Source organism: Bubalus bubalis, chromosome 11, assembly GCF_019923935.1.
Source record: "Bubalus bubalis isolate 160015118507 breed Murrah chromosome 11, NDDB_SH_1, whole genome shotgun sequence".
NCBI lineage: Eukaryota > Metazoa > Chordata > Mammalia > Artiodactyla > Bovidae > Bubalus > Bubalus bubalis.
Genome location: NC_059167.1, coordinates 78,204,929 through 78,226,285, shown reverse-complemented (window position 1 = coordinate 78,226,285; position 21,357 = coordinate 78,204,929). Strand labels below are relative to the sequence as shown.

At 38.5% G+C, this 21,357-nt stretch overlaps 2 pseudogenes and 1 gene segment (V, D, J or C); all 3 read right to left on the bottom strand.

The window, feature by feature from the left end:
- Positions 1–2,771: 2,771 nt before the first annotated feature.
- LOC102390293 lies at positions 2,772–3,477 on the bottom strand. The segment is given in 2 exon segments: positions 2,772–3,136; positions 3,354–3,477. Coding segments are annotated over 2 exon segments (369 nt in total).
- An 8,582-nt stretch (positions 3,478–12,059) lies between these two features.
- Positions 12,060–12,709, bottom strand: LOC123328315 (annotated as a pseudogene).
- A 4,202-nt stretch (positions 12,710–16,911) lies between these two features.
- LOC112577816 lies at positions 16,912–17,479 on the bottom strand (annotated as a pseudogene).
- Positions 17,480–21,357: the final 3,878 nt, after the last annotated feature.

Below are 21,357 nucleotides of genomic sequence, written 5' to 3'. Positions count from 1 at the left end.
ATAGCAGTGAGTGGAAGTGCTTGCTATGAGCAAACAGGATATGGGATGGATAATGGAAGAGGTCATTATAAATACCAGGTATAATCATGTGGTCATTTGCAAGAATGAGAACAATAATACTTATGAAAAATTGTTTTTCATTTTGGTATGAATATATTTATGTATTATATTAATGAATTTTAACTCCCCTTGCCCATTTTCTGGCATGTAGTAACATAAGAAATGTATGTTAACGTAACTCAATCTTATATCTTATTTTATCTCAGTAGTGAAGATACAGGATTCAGCAGGAGAGTGTGACTAGCTAGAAGATAAAGTAACATCACCTACAAATTGATAAATGAACTTGCTCTAATCTCTGAAGTATATGGTTAGAAAATTTGGGGTTGAATGAGGAATTACTGCATCATAATATCAGGAAGTGTGGTGCTGGAGAAGACTTTTAAGAGCCCCTTGGACTGCAAGGAAGTCAAAGTAGTCAATCCCAAAGGAAATCAACTCTGAATATTCGTTGGAATGACTGATGCTGAAGCTGAAACTCCAATACTTTAGCCACTCATTGAGAAGAGCCAACTCATTGGAAAAGACCGAGGCTGATGCTGTGAAAGATTGAAGGCAAAAGAAGGCGGCAGCAGAGGATGAGACGATTGTATGGTACCACCAAATCAATGGACTTGAATTTCAGCAAACTCTGGGAGTAGTGGAAGATAGAGGAACCTGATGAGCTGCAGTCCATGGAGTCACAAACTGTCGGGAGCCGCATTAGGCATTACTGACAAAATGGAGGCATGGCCCCAGCCCCCTCTCCTCATTCCACAGGCACAGACCTGGGATGAAGGAGTTAGGCCTTGCAATTCTGACTTGTTTTTTCCTCTCTTTGGCTGGGGTGACTGAAAAGGAATATTAAGTTGCTTATTGTTCTTGAGAGGAGCATGAGAAGGCACAAAGCCTTCTGCAGCTGTGCTCAGAGAATAATTCATAAAGTTAATCATTGGCATTTGTTCAAGGACTTTTACAAAAGAGTGTTCCAGGATGAGCACATAGGCTGTAGCTTGAGGCCATGGGAGGGATTCATATCTGAAGCCTATTTGTGAGGAAAATGTTTATGGCAAAGGAGTTTACTGAATTTAGGTCTTAGAAATAATTAAAATAGTTAGAAGTTAAAGATTTAAGAAATGTTGTAATGTTAGCATATTTTACTATAGCTTATAGAGGTTAGGCATTTTAGAGATACTAATAGCTAGAAGTCTTTTTAAGAGATAGTGAGCTCAGGATGTTAGGGCCAAACAGGATTTAGAAAGATAAGAAATAAACTGAGGAATGTAGCATGAGTTACAATGTAATCACAAGTTAACTATAGGACACATAAGAGGAAGTGGATAATAGATGGTAAAGCTGATTTGGAGAGAATCGCTGAAGCAGGAACTCTGAAGAGCAACAATGATTTATGGAGATAATAAATCTGGGTGAAGGGGAGCTGAAAATGTCAAACCCCTGACCTAATGTTTTTGTAAAAGTATAAAACAGACTCTTAAACTTGAAATAAATAGGCAGTCCAAAAAAACTGAGAGGCTGTCTCATTACTCGCCGACACCGTTCCTCCCTTCAGGTTGAATCCCTGGCTGCTGGAGCTAGACTCCGGCAACAGTCAGACACAACTTAGTAACTGAACAGCAACAGCAACATGAGCAAGAAGCATAGCTTTCCAATCATCCTTATTCAAAAGTGGTTAAAAGAGTACAGATGGATGACAAGTTACCAAAGAGGGTACTGTAGCAGCTTTGATCTATCTTAACTAACTGAAAACATCTTTCCCAGAATGTGCTTCCCATATTGCTCTGAGTTAGGGTTGGCCACCAAAGGAACTTGTCTAACATTTGGAAGATAGTTGTGATGAAGCAGCCATAGTTTTTATGTTTGGGGGTTTGGTGCAGGGCTCCAGGAACTATGGTTACTCACACATGTTACTGATGATATGATAGTTCATTTTATTGTTGACTCACAACTCCTTCACTTCCAACCAAATCTCCTCCTCATTGGGCCAAGTATGTATGTAAGCATGATGCCAAATGACACCTACTTCTCCTAAGATCACCCACTACTGTGAAATAGAGGGAGGTGAGACATAGACAAGTTTTAGTGTGTCTTTGTGAGCTCCATTATCTTCATGGTTCTAACATGTCATTCTGAGTCACAGTTCGTCCATGCTTCAGTCTCTATCCAATATTCTTCTACAAATATTACTCCAACCAACTAACACTAAATTCAGTCTCAACACCATATACTAATATAATAGCTTTGTATACACTCTTCTACCAGACCAAAAATTGCCTGAATTCTAGTCTTTATAACTAATTTCTTATTCAACAGACACCACTAATGGTTCTGCTTCTCTGATTGTACCTTAAGTGACACAACTCTAAGAAGAAAGGACTAAGGAAATGATTTTCATGATTATTCATGATAACTATACCCAGATTTGTGATGTGAATGTATTTTAGTGAAACTGTCACTTTAAATTATTATGGAGCAAGTTTACAGCTTTAGACAACTTTACACATCTTCTGTATGATTGACTTAAAGTCAAGAATTCAAGAGGAGACCGTATTAGCCAACAGTCACTCTGGACACCTGCTTCCAAATGACATCAAAGAAGCTTTTATTTAGAATTAAATCCTTTGATCCAGACTACAGATGAAGCACCTGCAAGACTACCATTTCTTGCCTGGGATCTGCAGGTGTGCATTTCAGCTGGGGTCCTGCAGCAGGGGGTCTCTCTTTTATTTACTTCTGGGGTTTTTGTTCAGCTTTTCCTATTACTTCAAGCACTGTGAGTCCAAGAGAAGACAGAAGTACTTTGCAGAATCTTCCAGCTCTAAGTCTGAAATGGTGAGGCTGATGGACTTATGAGCTTTCTGGAAATTTACAGAGTAGCGGCTGTCTCTTGCATTCCCATCATCTGAATGCTGACGAATAAGATAAGTCATCTGTCCACTGGGAATCTGCTTGTACCAAAAAATGTAGTAGTGGAACATGTCCCAACTTGTTTCATACTGACAGTTCAGGGTGACTGCCTTCCCCACTTCACTGAGTATGTCTGGCTGGTCTTGAGTAACACTCTGGGCCACACCAGATCCTGTGGAAAAAAGAAGAAAGCAGAGCTGAAATACTGAACAAAATAATGTAGAAATTAGACCTATTTTAGACCCAAATATTTACAAACCTAACTGAAATCCTAAGATGCTTGCTTTTCTCCAATCTCCTTTCTTCCCTAAGTCCCTGTGAAGCTCCATGTGCCTGTGTGCAGTCCTTTCACCCTGAACACGTGCACCCATGTTTGGAAGCATCCCTACCAGAGAAGGTGACGGCCAGGAACACCCAGAGCAGGCTGGAGTGCAGCATGAGGCATGGATTCCCTTGCACAAATGTGTTTAATTCTGCTTCAAGCTAAGATTTCAGTGTCTTTAAGTGCCTGGCAGCACGTATACACAGTACCTGGTTCCTGTGTGGCTCCTCCCCCAGACAGGAAGTGGCATTTGTCATGTTCCTAGACCAGCTGGTCTGTGCTCAGATGGAAAAAAGTTTGGCTCACCACAAACTTTTACTTTGTCTACTCATGTTTCCCTGGTCATTAAATTTGTCAGATCCTGAAAAAGGGCTTGAAAAAGGCAATTGATATTAAAGATTTGAATTGAGGGGAACTAAAGGTTAAACAAGTTGACATACACTGGTAATTATTTAGTACAATTATTTGCCATCCTGTTTAAGATATAATTTTGTATATAGTTTTGTATAAAGTTGCCTACGAAACTTTCTTGAAATCTACTGATTGGTCATTCATCTAGCTTATACTTACTTTTCTCCATTCAGAATCTATTGACTGTTTTAAAACACTCACAGATCTTAGGCCTTCTGGGAGAAAAGCAATCTTATCCAAAATAATTAATGTATCTTTTTTTTTTTTTTTCACTGAGGTCCAGGGCTCTACTTAGATTTTTCAATAAATAAAATCCCTGCAACATGAAATGATTTTAGAAAATCAGCCCCTCTGAATTTCAGAGCCTATTCAGTGATATATATTAAATGAAATTATAATCAGAATAAAATATTATTCTTTTGAAATCTGATATTTATTTCATATCTATCAAGAAATTGATATTAATACAATTTTAGCAAAATATCATAACCTTATACATCAATTTTGATATACACTCTTATGTTTTCATACATCACTCTAGAGGGAAACAACAGAATGGGAAAGACTAGAGATCTCTTCAAGAAAATTAGAGATACCAAAGGAACATTTCACGCAAAGATGGGCCTGATAAAGGACAGAAATGGTATGGACCAAACAGAAGCAGAAGATATTAAGAAGAGACGGATCATGTCATCTGCAAACAGTGAGAGCTTTACTTCTTCTTTTCCAATTTGGATTCCTTTTATTTCTTTTTCTGCTTTGATTGCTGTGGCCAAAACCTCCAAAACTATGTTGAATAGTAATGGTGAAAGTGGGCACCCTTGTCTTGTTCCTGTCTTTAGAGGAAATGCTTTCAATTTTTCACCATTGAGGATAATGTTTGCTGTGGGTTTGTCATATATAGCTTTGATTATGTTGAGGTATGTTCCTTCTATTCCTGCTTTCTGGAGAGTTTTGATCATAAATGGATGTTGAATTTTGTCAAAGGCTTTCTCTGCATCTATTGAGATAATCATATGGTTTTTATTTTTCAATTTGTTAATGTGGTGTATTACTTTGATTGATTTGCGGATATTGAAGAATCCTTGCATCCCTGGGATAAAGCCCACTTGGTCATGGTGTATGATCTTTTTAATGTGTTGTTGGATTCTGTCTGTTAGAATTTTGTTAAGGATTTTTGCCTCTATGTTCATCAGTGATATTGGCCTGTAGTTTTCTTTTTTTGTGGGATCTTTGTCAGGTTTTGGTATTAGGGTGATGGTGGCCTCATAGAATGAGTTTGGAAGTTTACCATCCTCTGCAATTTTCTGGAAGAGTTTGAGCAGGATAGGTGTTAGCTCTTCTCTAAATTTTTGGTAGAATTCAGCTGTGAAGCCGTCTGGACCTGGGCTTTTGTTTGCTGGAAGATTTTTGATTACAGTTTCAATTTCCGTGCTTGTGATGGGTCTGTTAAGATTTTCTATTTCTTCCTGATCGAGTTTTGGAAAGTTGTACTTTTCTAAGAATTTGTCCATTTCTTCCTCGTTGTCCATTTTATTGGCATATAATTGTTGATAGTAGTCTCTTATGATCCTTTGTATCTCTGTGTTGTCTGTTGTGATCTCTCCATTTTCATTTCTAATGTTATTGATTTGATTTTTCTCCCTTTGTTTCTTGATGAGTCTGGCTAATGGTTTGTCAATTTTATTTATCCTTTCAAAGAACCAGCTTTTGGTTTTGTTGATTTTTGCTATGGTCTCTTTTGTTTCTTTTGCATTTATTTCTGCTCTAATTTTTAAGATTTCTTTCCTTCTACTAACCCTGGGGTTCTTCATTTCTTCCTTTTCTAGTTGCTTTAGGTGTAGAGTTAGGTTATTTATTTGACTTTTTTCTTGTTTCTTGAGGTGTGCCTGTATTGCTATGAACTTTCCCCTTAGGACTGCTTTTACCGTGTCCCACAGGTTTTGGGTTGTTGTGTTTTCATTTTCATTCGTTTCTATGCAAATTTTGATTTCTTTTTTGATTTCTTCTGTGATTTGTTGGTTATTCAGCAGCGTGTTGTTCAGCCTCCATATGTTGGATTTTTTAATAGTTTTTCTCCTGTAATTGATATCTAATCTTACTGCATTGTGGTCAGAAAAGATGCTTGGAATGATTTCTATTTTTTTGAATTTACCAAGGCTAGCTTTATGGCCCAGGATGTGATCTATCCTGGAGAAGGTTCCATGTGCGCTTGAGAAGAAGGTGAAATTCATTGTTTTGGGATGAAATGTCCTATAGATATCAATTAGGTCTAACTGGTCTATTGTATCGTTTAAAGTTTGTGTTTCCTTGTTAATTTTCTGTTTAGTTGATCTATCCATAGGTGTGAGTGGGGTATTAAAGTCTCCCACTATTATTGTGTTATTGTTAATTTCTTATTTCACACCAGTCAGAATGGCTGCAATCCAAAAGTCTACAAGTAATAAATGCTGGAGAGGGTGTGGAGAAAAGGGAACCCTCTTACACTGTTGGTGGGAATGCAAACTAGTACAGCCACTATGGAGAACAGTATGGAGATTCCTTAAAAAACTGGAAATAGACATGCCTTATGATCCAGCAATCCCACTGCTGGGCATACACACTGAGAAAACCAGAAGGGAAAGAGACACGAGTACCCCAATGTTCATCGCAGCACTGTTTATAATAGCCAGGACATGGAAGAAACCTAGATGTCCATCAGCAGATGAATGGATAAGCAAGCTGTGGTACATATACACAATGGAGTATTATTCAGCCATTAAAAAGAATACATTTGAATCAGTTCTAATGAGGTGGATGAAACTGGAGCCTATTATACAGAGTGAAGTAAGCCAGAAAGAAAAACACCAATACAGTATACTAACGCATATATATGGAATTTAGAAAGATGGTAACAATAACCCTGTGTACGAGACAGCAAAAGAGACACTGATGTATAGAACAGTCTTATGGACTCTGTGGGAGAGGGAGAGGGTGGGAAGATTTGGGAGAATGGCATTGAAACATGTAAAATATCATGTATGAAATGAGTTGCCAGTCCAGGTTCGATGCACGATACTGGATGCTTGGGGCTGGTGCACTGGGACGACCCAGAGGGATGGAATGGGGAGGGAGGAGGGAGGAGGGTTCAGGATGGGGAACACATGTAAACCTGTGGTGGATTCATTTTGATATTTGGCAAATCTAATACAGTTATGTAAAGTTTAAAAATAAAAAAAATAATAAAATAAAATAAAATTAAAAAAAAAAGAAGAGACGGCAAGAATACACAGAAGAACTGTACAAAAAAGATCTTCACGACCCAGATAATCACAATGATGTGATCACTGACCTAGAGCCAGACATCCTGGAATGTGAAGTCAAGTGGGCCTCAGAAAGTGTCACTATGAACGAAGCTAGTGGAGGTGATAGAATTCTAGTTGAGCTATTCCAAATCCTGAAAGATGATGCTGTGAAAGTGCTGCACTCAATATGCCAGCAAATTTGGAAAACTCAGCAGTGGCCACAGGACTGGAAAAAGATCAGTTTTCATTCCAATCCCAAAGAAAGGCAATGCCAAAGAATGCTCAAACTACCGCACAATTGCACTCATCTCACATGCTAGTAAAGTAATGCTCAAAATTCTCCAAGCCAGGCTTCAGCAATATGTGAACCGTGAACTTCCTGATGTTCAAGCTGGTTTTAGAAAAGGCAGAGGAACCAGAGATCAAATTGCCAACATCCGCTGGATCATGGAAAAAGCAAGAGAGTTCCAGAAAAACATCTATTTCTGCTTTATTGATTATGCCAAAGCCTTTGACTGTGTGGCTCACAATAAACTGTTGAAAATTCTGAAAGAGATGGGAATGCCAGATCACCTGATCTACCTCTTGAGAACTTTGTATGCAGGTCAGGAAGTAACAGTTAGAGCTGGACATGGAACAACAGACTGGTTCCAAATAGGAAAAGGAGTATGTCATGGCCGTATATTGTCACCCTGCTTATTTAACTTCTATGCAGAATACATCATGAGAAATGCTGGACTGGAAGAAACACAAGCTGGAATCAAGATTGCCGGGAGAAATATCAATAACCTCAGATATGCAGATGACACCACCCTTATGGCAGACAGTGAAGAGGAACTACAAAGCCTCTTGATGAAAGTGAAAGTGGAGAGTGAAAAAGTTGGCTTAAAGCTCAACATTCAGAAAACGAAGATCATGGCATCCGGTCCCATCACTTCATGGGAAATAGATGGGGAAACAGTGTCAGACTTTATTTTTTGAGGCTCCAAAATCACTGCAGATGGTGACTTACAGCCATGAAATTAAAACACGCCTACTCCTTGGAAGGAAAGTTATGACCAACCTAGATAGCATATTCAAAAGCAGAGACATTACTTTGCCAACAAAGGTCCATCTAGTCAAGGCTATGGTTTTTCCTGTGGTCATATATGGATGTGAGATTTGGACTGTGAAGAAGGCTGAGCGCCGAAGAATTGATGCTTTTGAACTGTGGTGTTGGAGAAGACTCTTGAGAGTTCCTTGGACTGCAAGGAGATCCAGCCAGTCCATTCTGAAGGAGATCAGCCCTGGGATTTCTTTGGAAGGAATGATGCTAAAGCTGAAACTCCAGTAGTTTGGCCACCTCATGCAAAGAGTTGACTCATTGGAAAAGACTCTGATGCTGGGAGGGATTGGGGGCAAGAAGGGAAGGGGACAACAGAGGACGAGATGGCTAGATGGCATCACTGACTCGATGGACATGAGTCTCAGTGAATTCCAGGAGTTGGTGATGGACAGGGAGGCCTGGCATTCTGCGATTCATGGGGTCACAAAGAGTCGGACATGACTGAGCGACTGATCTGGTCTGATCTGATCTGATAAAATATTGTCAGTTCAGTCAGTTCAGTTCATATCACCACTGAGATCATGACACAAAATTGTTTCACATCTCTAAAAAAATCCTCTTTGAATACCCTCCCCATCCCTGCAACTCTTAATAACCCTGCTAACTACTCATCTCCTTTTCATCTTTATATTTTGTGCCTTTGAGAATGTTGTTTAAGCAAAATCACACTGTGTAAGCATCATAATAATCCAATAAGTGTAATCATATACCATGTGTCCTCTGAGATTGACTACTTTTTCATTCAGCATAACATCCTGAGATCCATCTAGGCTATTGTTATTTAGTCTCTAAGTCCTGTTTGACTCTTTTGTGACCCCATATACTGTAGCCCACCAGGCTCCTCTGTCTATGGAATTTTCCAGGCATGAATACTGAAGTGAGTTGCCTTTTCCTTCTCCAGGGGATCTTCTTGACCCAGAGTTCAAACCCACGTTTCCTACTTGGCAGGTGGATTGCTTACCACTGAGCCACCAAGAAAGCCCCATCTGGGCTATTGCACGTATCAGTAGTCTGCTTCTTTTAATCACTACAGACTGTTACCATCTTATGATGTTCTGATTTTGGATTTCTTTACCTTACAGTGGCAAGACAGTGATGAACTTTCAGGATAAACTAGAAACTGTACTTTGAATTTTTAAATATGATCTTTTCCCATGCTAGTAACATGTGGTACAATGTTCCCTGGTGGTTCTGGGCAGCAGCAGTGAGCTGAGCTCCTGGCCAGCCCTGAGATCATGAGAGTAAACAACTTACACACTTACATTCACTCTGTACTCGTACAACCATTCTGTTTTTTACTTTCAGTGTGTGTGTGTTAAGTTCCTGCAGTTGTGTCCGACTCTTTGAGATTGTATGGACTGTAGCCCACCAGGGTCCTCTGTCCATGGGATTCTCCAGGCAAGAATACTGGAGTGTGGTGCTGTGCCCTCCTCCAGGGGATCTTCCTGATCCAGGCATTTAACCTGCATCTCTTATGTCTCTGCTTTAGCAGGCAGATTCTTTATCCATTAGAGCCACCTTGTAATCCCCACTTTCAGTACAGTACTTAATAAATTATATGAAATTTTCAACACTTTAATATAAAACAGACTTTGTGTTAGATGATTTCGCCCAGCTGTAGGTTAATGTCAGGGTTGAGCACCTTTAAGGTAGACTGGGTTCAATTCAGTGGGTTAGGTATATTAAATGCATTTTCCATTTATGATCCTCTCAACTGAAAATGGTTTACTGAGACACAATTCTGTTGCAAGTTGAGAAAAATCTATAAATATTATGTCATTGTACAGATGTATTACAGTGGATTTATTTGTCTATTCACCCATTGAAGAACATTTGGCTGGTTTCCAGTTTTTGATCATCAGAAACAGAGCTGCTATGAATATTCAAGTACAGATTTTGAATGAATATAAGATTTTCATTTTTCAAGCATTAATACCCAGGAGTGTGATTGCTGAGCTATAAGGCAAGTGAATATTTAAGTTTAGGTGAAACTGCTGAACATTTTTCCAGAATGGCTGGACCACTTACCCACCAGCAACGTATGAGTTATCCAATTTATCTGCAGTTTTGCCAGAACATGGCATTGTTAGCATTTTTTAATTTTAGCCTGTGAGAAATGTGAAGTGATATCTCTTTGTGGCTTAATTTGCATTTCCTTAATTACTAATAATGCTAATCATCTCTTTATATTCTTATTTCATTACCAGATAGCTTTTTGGTAAAGTGTCTGTGTGAATCTTTTATCCAGGTTTCAACTGGATTGTTTGCTTTCTTCCTGGTGAGTTCAGAGAGTTCATTATATTCAGAATACAGTCTTTTGATGAAAATCTATTTACAAATATTTCCTGCAATTCTGTGGTTTATCTTTTTCCTTATCAAACATTTTTAATTTTGATGAAATCTGTTTTTTTTTTTTATGGATTGTGCTTTTGGTGTCATGTCAAAAGTCTTTTTGTCCAGACATAGGTCATGAAGATATTCTTTTGTTTTTCCTAAAAGATTTGTAATGTTACATTTTATACCTGGATGTATGGTTCATTTTGAGACTGTACTCAAATTTTTGTATAAGGTGTGAACTTTAGATCAAGTTTCAATTGTTTCCCAAGAATATCCAATTGTCCTAATCTCATTTGCTTATAAAACTATGTTACTGCTCTAGAATTGAAAGAGACACTGCTCTAGAATTGAAAGAGACACGTGTACCCTGATATTCATCACAGCACTGTTTACAATAGCTAGGACACAGAAGCAACCTAGATGTCCATCGGCAGATGAATGGATAAGACAGTTGTACATATACACAATGGAGTATTTCTCAGACATTAAAAATAACACATTTGAATAAGTTCTAATGAGGTAGATGAAACTGGAGCCTATTATACAGAGTGAAGTAAGTCAGAAAGAAAAACACCAGTACAGTATATTAATGCATATATATGGAATTTAGAAAGATGGCAACAATGACCCTACATGTGAGACAGCAAAAGAGACACAGATATAAAGAACAGACTTTTGGACTCTGTGAAGAAGGCGAGGGAGGGATGATCTGAAAGAATAGCATTGAAACATGTATATTACCATATATGAAATGGATGACCAGTCCAAGTTCAACGCATGAAACAGGGCACTCAAAGCCAGTGCACTAGGACAACCCAGAGGGACAGGAAGGGGAGGGAGGTGGGATCGGGGTTCAGGATGGGGGACACACGTACACCCATGGCTGATTCATGTCAATGTTTGGCAAAAACCACTACAATATTGTAAAGTAATTAGCCTCCAATTAAAATAAATAAATTCATTTTTTTAAAAAAACCACTTTGCTACCTCTATAGAATTGTCTTTGCATTTTGTCAAAATATAAGCTTTCCAGACCTGTGTGGATCCACTTCTATACAATGACTCAGTAACATAAACTTGTTAATGATACACTTTCATTTCCTTAGAATGTAACAGAACCTGCAGAATAGTTCTCTTTTTTTTATTATATTTATAATTTGTATTTTTTCTTTTTTCCTTTGATAATTCTACCTAGGAATATATCAAGTTTATTAATTATTTTAACAAAATTAACTCTGTATTTCATGGTTATCTCCATAGATTTATTTGTATTTCACCAATTAGACATTGCATTTTTTACTTCTTTCAGTTTATGTTGGGTTTAATTTGCTTTTCTATCATCTTTTCTTGAAAGCCTTGATAGTAGTTTATCAACCTTTTTTCTTTAGTAATATAAGTATTTAAAAGGATAAATTTCCTTCTATGTATTATTTTAGCTGCATCTCATACATATTTAATGTGCTGTCACAACATTTACTTTCAAAATATCTTCTAATATCCATTGTAATTGTTTCTTTAACCTAGGCTGTTTTAAAGTTATAGGTTTTAAATATATATGAACTATTTGGGAGTTTCTAGAGATGTCTCTTTGGACTTAATTTTCCATATCATTTCCATTTTGGTCAAAATATAAATTCTATATAATGTCAGTTCTCCTAAATATATTAAGACTTTTTATGCAGAAACAAATTGTGTGTCTGTGTGTGTATTTCATCTGCACAGCAGGGTGTGTCTGGAGCCTTGGCTGCAGATCTGGGTACAGGCTGCAGGTGCCTGGGGAGCACTGTGCACTTGCTGCACAGAAGTAGGTGGCTGAGTCTCCAGGCTGGGAAGTTGCGATGTGCAGGAGAGCTGTTTGGCACTCTTATTGAGGGAAATGGTGAATCTTCCCTCTTCCACTTCATTCACAACTGAATGTATGTCTACCAAGAATGTAGGGGCTTTACCAGGGTATTGCTGGTACCATAGGAAGCAGTTACTTGCACTCTTCTCACAACTACAGTTCAGAATGGAAATCTCTCCTTCCTGGACTGTCAAAGATCGAGGGCTCTGTTTCACCTGCTGTTGGTCACTTTTTTCCTTTTGTTGTCCATTCACCCCTGTTTAAACAAATAAAAGCCATTAGTTCCATAAAATATATTTCTTAAGAATATCTGCATGAACTTATTTGTAACCCAATTTTCCCAGTCCCCCCAATTAATGAGATATCCTAGATTTTCTACTCCACAACTCACAGCCTAGTTGAAGCCACAGAAGTGAAAATGATTCTCCCAGTATCTTGTCCATTGTTTCTGGCACCAGTGCTCAGTGGCAACTCTTCTGCCCTTCTCAGCCAAGTAGAAGTCTGACTTTAAACTAATACTTATTTTTATTCTTTTGGTAGGTCCCACCCTTTCATAAGTGCTTTCCTTAAACCTATCTTTCTCAAAAGTACTACTTCTCATTCGGTGCTAATTTAGAATCACTGAAAATTAAATTCATTGGGAATCAGAAATTCCCCCCTGACAAGCATAAAGACCAGGTTAGAATTTCTCTCACTCTGTCCCCTTCTTCCTTTTCTTCACACCTCCTAGAAGGTTAAAAATCATATATCAGGAGAGTTTGATGTTTTAATAGGAATAGGATTAGTTTACAATGGGGAAGAGAGGGCCTCCCACAAAATTGCAAGATTAGCATTACAGGGTATTTCTTTTTTATTACAAATACTAACTAAAGTCTATTGCGAATACACAAGGGACATAATATATCATTCAAGCAAAGCTTATGGAGCAGAACATAAAGAATCATAGTCCCTTTGTCCTGATGGAACTTAAATTTTAACACGATCGTTCAATGTTTCCACACTTTACATGATCTTAAGAATTAATTAAATATAATTGGATCAATTTCAATTTATATTTCTTCTAAAATATAAATCAGGCAAATAAAATGTTTCCAAGAATATGCATGGAGAAAATAAACTAAGGAGCACTGGAATAATCTGTTCTGGAGGATATTTGATCTCCAAACTGATAAGATTGGCTAGGAAAATTCTGCAGAATGCAGAAGATATGGGACCATGATCATTCAGTAATGAAACATTTTTGGGAGTTCTCATCCTGAATTACACCTTATCCTCACAGGCAAAGTACAAAAATGTGAAGAGTCAATTTGGTTTTTGATGACAACACATCAGGGGATAGAGACGGAAATTAAGGAGCTCATTTTTCTTAAGCACAAAAAAGAGTTTGTGGTCTCTGTATTTGATATCATCTCAGACACTGTCAATGGCACTCCACTCCAGTACTCTTGCCTGGAAAATCCCATGGATGGAGGAGCCTGGAAAGCTGCAGTCCATGGGGTCGCGAAGAGTCGGACATGACTAAAGCGACTTCACTTTAACTTTTCACTTTAATGCATTGGAGAAGGAAATGGCAACCCACTCCAGTGTTCTTGCCTGGAGAATCCAGGAGACGGGAGAGCCTGGTTGGCTGCCATCTATGGGGTCGCACAGAATCGGAGTGCAGACACTGTCAAAGAAAAACATCATCACAGTTCAGGAAACAATAATAACCAGTCCCACTCCTCAATCTAATCCCATCTACTCCAGCTCTCTAAGGGGACTTTTTATTGTTTGTTGAATTATTGGTGTGTTTTCTCTTTCATTTATTCACTCATTCATGCATGTCTTCAATATATATTTACTCGTGCCTAGTAAATGCTCGTACTTGGGTCTCATTCAAGAAAGATACAGAAGTAGCAATCTTCAGCCTACCCATTCCCAATACTCAAGTACATTCAGATAAAAGCTACTAAAGAGAAATGTGTTTCTATATGATGGACCCAAGAAAATGATAATGGACTCACTTCTGGGTTCAGTCAGAGAGTAGTTCTGATGGAGGATCTGCTTGAACTGGAACTTACATCACCACTAGATTTCTTAGTAAAAAATGGGGTAAGGGAATTCTGGCACTGATTAACTCAGTATGATTGGAGTTTGGGATGTATCTGGGTGAAAACATTACAAATTTATATTAGAGAAATTAATGTGGCCTTAATCTCAGAGGACAAAACAGATTGTTTAAAGAAATATTAATTTTCAAAACCATATTTTTCAAACTGTTAAACTAAAATATACAAAGATACTATTTAGGTAGATGGATGGATACCTACATACATAAAAGAATGATAGATGTAAATTGAAGCAAAGTTGGAGATAAAAATTTGATAGATATTTAAAGGAGCCTTTCACGCTTCTTGAAAAATCTGTGTATGTAGGACAAAAGTTAATCTTCTCTGAAGCAGCGTTGCCCCTCTGTGGCCATAAAGAGATAGTACTCTGAATGACTTTATACAGCTTCTTAAAATGGAGGAAAGACAAGTTTCTTCAGTAAGTGGTGTTGACCATACTGAACACCTATAGGGAAAAGACCAAAAGTAGAGCATTTTTTCACAACATATACAAATATACACTCAAAATGGATTAAAGGCTGAGATGTAAGACCTGAAACCTTAAAACTCGCAAAGGAAATTTATACAGTATGTTCATTGATGTTTCTCTTTGTAATTTTTTTTCTGTCTCAAAGGCAAGGGAAACAAAAGCAAAAATAAATAAATAGGACCCAATCAAACTAAAGTCTAATACACAGCAAAGAAACCATCAACAAAAATAAATGGCAAACTACTGAATGGGAGTAGATATTTGCAATAAGGGGTTAATATCCAAAATCATAATGACATCATGTACCTCAATATCAAAAACACAGTCTGATTGAAAAATGGGCATAGGACCTGAGTAGCCATTTTTCCAAAGAGATAGCCAACAGGTACATGAAAAGATGCCCAAAGTCTCTAATATTCAGAAAAAGAGCAAATCTGTATCAATATGAGTTGTCACCTCACATCTATCACTATGGCTATCATCAAAAGAAAAAAAAAAAAATAACAAGTGTGGTGAGGATGCAGAGGAGAGGAAACCCTAGTGCACTGCTGCTGGGTTGGAAATTGCTGCAGCTACTATGCGAAACATTGCGGAGATTCCTCTCAAAACACTAAAAAGATAACTACCATATAATCCAGAAATTCCACTCCTGGGTATTTATCCAAAGAAAACAAAAACTCTTCCAAATTGTATCTGCACCCAAATGTTTATAGCAGCATTATTTACAATAACAAAGATCCAGAACCAAGCTAAGTGTTCATTCATAGATGAATGGATAGAGAAAATACTGATCTTTCATCTAACTATCTATCTACACACACACACACACACACACACACACACACACACCCCACAATAGAATATTAATCACATATAAAAAAGAATGTAATCGTGCCAAATGGAACAACATGGATAGATATGAAGTGTATGATATTTAGTGAAATAAGTCAGACAGTGAAAGACAAATACTGTGTGTTTTTACTTATATATGATATATAAAAGCAAAGCAAAACAAAGGAACAAATAGAACAAAAACAGAATCACAGGAACAAATGGCAGACTGCCAGGTATTTCCCCACAAAAGATGAGTTTATTGGAGATCACCAAAGGACCACAGTTCCAGATCAGCAACCATGAGGAGCCACATGCAAGTCCCCACTGGACAAGGAAAGGAAATGCTTTTATAGAGAAGACATGGAAATTGAGAGGGTTATAGTAAACAGAGTGCCTTTGACTTTCCATTGGCTGCATCCTGACCAGGGAAGAAGAGGCTTCTTTCATCTTCCCTTTGCCCTCTGTGATGTCCACAGTTTGGGAGAGCTCCCCCTCTTCTGCCAGTTCTATTTAATTGAGATTTCTATGTATTAAATTTTTATACCTTATAGGACAGAGTCAGAAAGATATTTGATTCCAGGAGATGAGGAAGCCATGGTGGTGGAAGTAAGATGATGGAGTGATTCAAGAAGGGGTTTGAGCCATGGAATCCAAGTGGCTTCCAAAAGCTACAAAATGAAAGGAAACAGATTCTTCCTCAGAGAATCTGGAAGGAATCGACCCTGCCAAGACCTTGACTATACACAGCAAAACAGATTTTAGATTTCTTGCCTCCAGAACTGTAAGAAATATTTTGTAAGTGATCAAATTCATACTAAACATTGAGCAAATATTTTCTGTTCACTTGGCCGCACTCATAGGATGGGATACCAGTGCTTGCAGTTGCCTGTTGGGACACATCATGGTGAGACAGACCTGAACATTCTTGAGACACCTAACCAAGCTGGATAATATCTTTACTGGAGAGATTTCTCTCTTCTTTTAGTTGCTTTCAATGTTTACTGTTTTGGATGGGAAATATTTAATTCTGTCTTCTTATCAGCCATTCTTTTAGTTACAGTTTAGAGATTCTAGTGCAGAAGGAGATACAGATTGAGAAGGGAAAAGACCAAATCCCAAATCTGTAGGGCTGAAAAGTGTTTGTGGTTATAACTATACCAATGTAGGTAAGAAATACTAAGTACTGCAAATGCCCTGTGGTGGCCTCATGATGTGACTGTGGCTGGAGGAAGAGCTAGGCTCCAAAAAGGGTTTGAGTACACACTGCAGGTGCCTGGGCAACACTGTGCTGCACGATACAGAAGTAATTGAGTCTGTGGTCTGCAAAGGGGACATGTGCAATAAGCTATGACGTTCTATAAGGACTGTGGTGCCCTTTAATCTTCCATCCTGTTTTGTCCCTGAAGGAATATAAACCAGGTTGATGAGGTGGCCCCCAGGGTTCTTAAGATACCAATTCACACTCTGTGGGGAAGTGGGAAAATTACTGCAAAGCATGGAGTTGGCTTCCTCCTGGATCAGGGCTGGGGCACTCTGCTTCACATCCACCCCTCGCACACCTGGTGAGGAAAGAGAAACTGTCACAGGCAAGGGTCACTTAACTCTTACTAAACCCTGAAAGTGCCCCCCTCAATCCGCATAGATGGTGAATAGGATAGAAAGTCTGCAGGACTTGTCAGCTCCTCTCTTTCCCTTAACAATACAACAGAGCCTCATTCCTTCAGATTCCCTGTGGGGCAGCCCCAACTCACAGCAAACCTGGGCAAACAAAGCCCCAGGACAGTGCCTGCTAGTCCCTTCATGATGCTTCCTCTTCTTGTTGAGACATTTTCACTGTAAGATACTTAAATAAGCCCTGAGGGGGTGAGTGTCATAAATCCTTGTGCCAATGTTCCTGCTCCTGCAGCCAATCAGCTCACCCAACAAATCCTGTTCATGCCCTCACTTTGTGACAGGAAGCCCCGCCCTCCCACCTCAACCAGTTCAGAATGGACTGGAGAGGAATGGAGGAGAGTGGCAAATAGAAAGATCAATAGTTTAGGACTTGAGGGGCATTTTCTAAGAACTTTGCAAAAAAGGCTGACATGATTTGGAATTTGTGGAGGATTTTAGGGCAGAGAAAACAAAAATTTAATTATCTGGCTGGCATGGATGCAGGAGATTCTTGCAAAATGAAATATTATTTCCCAGGAGTTCTCAGGATTCTTTTTTTTTATTTTCCTTTGGCGTCTCTTATGCACTCACCTGTGCTTCTGAAGGGTGCTCATGAATCAACACAGTATTCATAGCAGTCTTGGCTGGAACATTTTGCAGTATTAAACAGCTTTACTTTTAAATTATACATATGTATTTTAGACCAAACCTACATAAAGAGTCTTATTATTTTTTGTCTCTTGATGAGCACTGAAAGTAGAATTGTAAATAGTTTTACTTTTATTAAAACTAATAGCTTTATTTTACTATTGTTAAAACTGATTTATGTCAAAGTATGGCAAAAACCACTACAATATTATAAAATAATTGCCCTCCAATTAAAATAAATTAATTAATTTAAAAACATGTAATTTTAAATAAAATTTGAGGTTTAAATACATTTTATTTTATCATTTTTTAAATTAGAGGATAATCACTTTACATTGTTGTGTCCATTTCTGCCTTACAACAACACGAATCAGTCAATATTGTATATGTATCTCCTCCCTCTCGAGCCTCTTCCAATGATCTAGTTCCTCACAGAACACCAGTATGGGTGTTTATATTGCAGCTTTCAATTAATTATCTATTTTATACTAAATATATTCCAACTGTTGGTTATGCTATTTGTATTCCACTTTTTACCTCTAGTAGGTTATTTTAAAAGAAGTGTTTTAAAACATATGAAAATCAACTCTGTGCTTTTTCTCAGACTCTATGAATAATAAGGTTTCTGTGTATGTGGATTTCAAGGTAAAAAGGGTGGAAAATGAGAACCTGTTTATTTTCACTGAGGTAAAATTGAAGTGATCTGTAGGCATGGGGATCAGATGGACAGTTCAAGATTATTGCAAATGCTTACTAAAGGAATTGTGAGAAATAGTGTATAAAATATAGTTGATTAAGAATCCGACCCAGAGGGATGGAATGGGGAGGGAGGAGGGAGGAGGGTTCAGGATGGGGAACACATGTATACCTGTGGCGGATTCATTTTGATATTTGGCAAAACTAATACAGTTGTGTAAAGTTTAAAAATAAAATAAAATTTAAGAATCAATCATTATTATTGTGCACACAGTGGGTGTTAGAGAAATTAAATTAGAAGAGAGAAAAGAGGAGAGGAGCAACCTGAGTGGGTCACTTGAAACTTTGCCAAAGCAATATGTTTAACCTAGAATGCCTGTTATAGGCCACCGCTAGATAAAGAAAGTCTTTTTACCTTCATACTCTATATTGTCTAGACATACAGGAAGAGATAGGGAAGTTCACTAGAGGTAGGTATAGTTGCACCTCCACTTCAGGGGGCCTCTTAGAGCCAGTGATGTGGCTGTCAGGCAGGTCACTAACTGGCCTCCAGTTCTTCCTGCAGCATCAGTGCTGAATCAGTGAGACCAGGACAGACCTGCGTGTAATGAGACAGTGTCTCTATTCAGATTTCAACCAGAACTCTGGTCTATAGAGGCAGGAGCATGCAATATAATGTTATTGATTCCCTATGAAGAGCATTCCCAACATGAGAAGGGTAGTGAAAAACATGGCTATGCAGGAAGGCAGTTGACTTCCATCTTGTGGAAGATCTCCCCTGAGGAGCAGGAAGGAATGTGTCAGAGGGTGCTGAGTCTTTATTACAGGGAAATCTGAGATTCAAAAGATCCCAATGTAAGCAAGTTCTAGTGACTATCAGGAAGAAATGCATCCTTGACAATTACTGCTGCTGGTGCTGAGCCTATTCAAATGTACACCTCAGTGAGCTGTGAGGTACAGAAGCTCAGAGGAGTGAAATGGAGCTTTTATCAAAGGTGACATTTAAAGTTTCTGCAACATCACCTGGAGGTCAACAACTGGAACAAATCCTTTCTTGAGTATTTCGTGTTCTGTTTCCTCCCTGTTCTTACCAGGGTTGAATTTCTTCCCATTGTAATCTGATAAGAGTGTTTTCAGGGTTTCCCATATTAAATTTTTGTTGTTATTGTTGTTGTTCAGTTGCTAAGTTGTGTCCAGCTCTTTGCGACCTCATGGACTGCAGCATGCCAGGCTTCCCTGTCCTTCACTATCTCCTAGAATATGCTCAAACTCACGTCTCCTGGTAGCTCAATTGGTAAAGAATCTGCCTGCAATGCAGGAGACCCCATATGGATTCCTGGATCGGGAAGATCCACTGGAGAAGGGATAGGTTACCCACTCCAGAATTCTTGGGCTTCCCTGGTGGCTCAGCTGGTAAAGAATCCACCTGCAATGTGGGAGACCTGTATTCAATCCCTGGGTTGGGAAGATCCCCTGGAGAAGGGAAAGGCTACTCACTTCAGTATTCTGGCCTGGAGAATTCCATGGACTGTATAGTCCATGAGTTTGTAAAGATTTGGACACAGCTGAGTGACTTTCACTCACGTGTTCATTGAGTCGATGATGCCATCCAACCATATCATCCTCTGTTGCCATCTTCTCCTGCCCTTGATTTTTCCCAGATCAAGATCTTGATTTTTCCCAGATCATGAGGTCATTTGCAGAAATAACAGTAATACTAATGAAAATTTGTTTTTCAATTTGATATAATATATTTATGTATTACATTAACCAATTTTAACTCCCTTCTCCAATTTGCCTACATGTAGTAACATAAGACATGCTAATATAAGTCAATGTTATATGTTATTATATCTCAGTAGTGAAGATACATAATTCAATGGGAGGGTATGTCTTAGGTAGAAAAGAAAATAACATCACCCATAAAGGGATAAACAGACTTGCTATAATCTTCGCAGGATATGTTTACAATGTTTTGGGTTGAATGAGGAATTTTGCATCATATTAGCAAGAAGTGTGGTGATGAAGAAGACTCTTGGGAGTCCCTTGGATTGCAAAGAGATCAAACCAGTCAATCCTAAAGGAAATCAACCCTGAATATTCATTGGAAGGACTGATACTGAAGCTGAAACTTCAATACTTTGGACACTTGGTGAGAAAAGCCAACTCATTGGCTCAAAAGACCCTGATGCTGGGAAAGAATGAAGGCAAAAGAAGAAGACAGCAGCAGAGGTTGAGGCAGTTGGATGGTATCACCAACTCAGTGGACATGAATTTGAGCAAACTCCAAAAGATAGTGGGAGATAGAGGATCCTGCAGTCTATGGGATCACAAAGAGTCAGACACGACTTAGTGACTGAACAGCAACAACAACATTAGCAAGAAGCATAGTTTTGCTATGGTCTTTATTCAAAAGCTGTTAAAGAGCACAGATGGATGCCAAGTTAACAAAGAGGATACTGTAGCAGCTTTGTACTCTCTTAAATAACTGGAAATATCTTTCCCAGAATGTGCTTCCCGTATTTTTCTGGGTTAGGGTTGGCCAGAAAAGAAATTTGTGTGACATTTGGAAGGTCGTTTTGGTGAAGCAGCCACAGTTTTTATGTTTTGGGGCTTGGTGCAGGGCTCCAGGGACTATGATTATTCACTCATGTTGCTGCTGATCTGATAGCTCATCTTATCA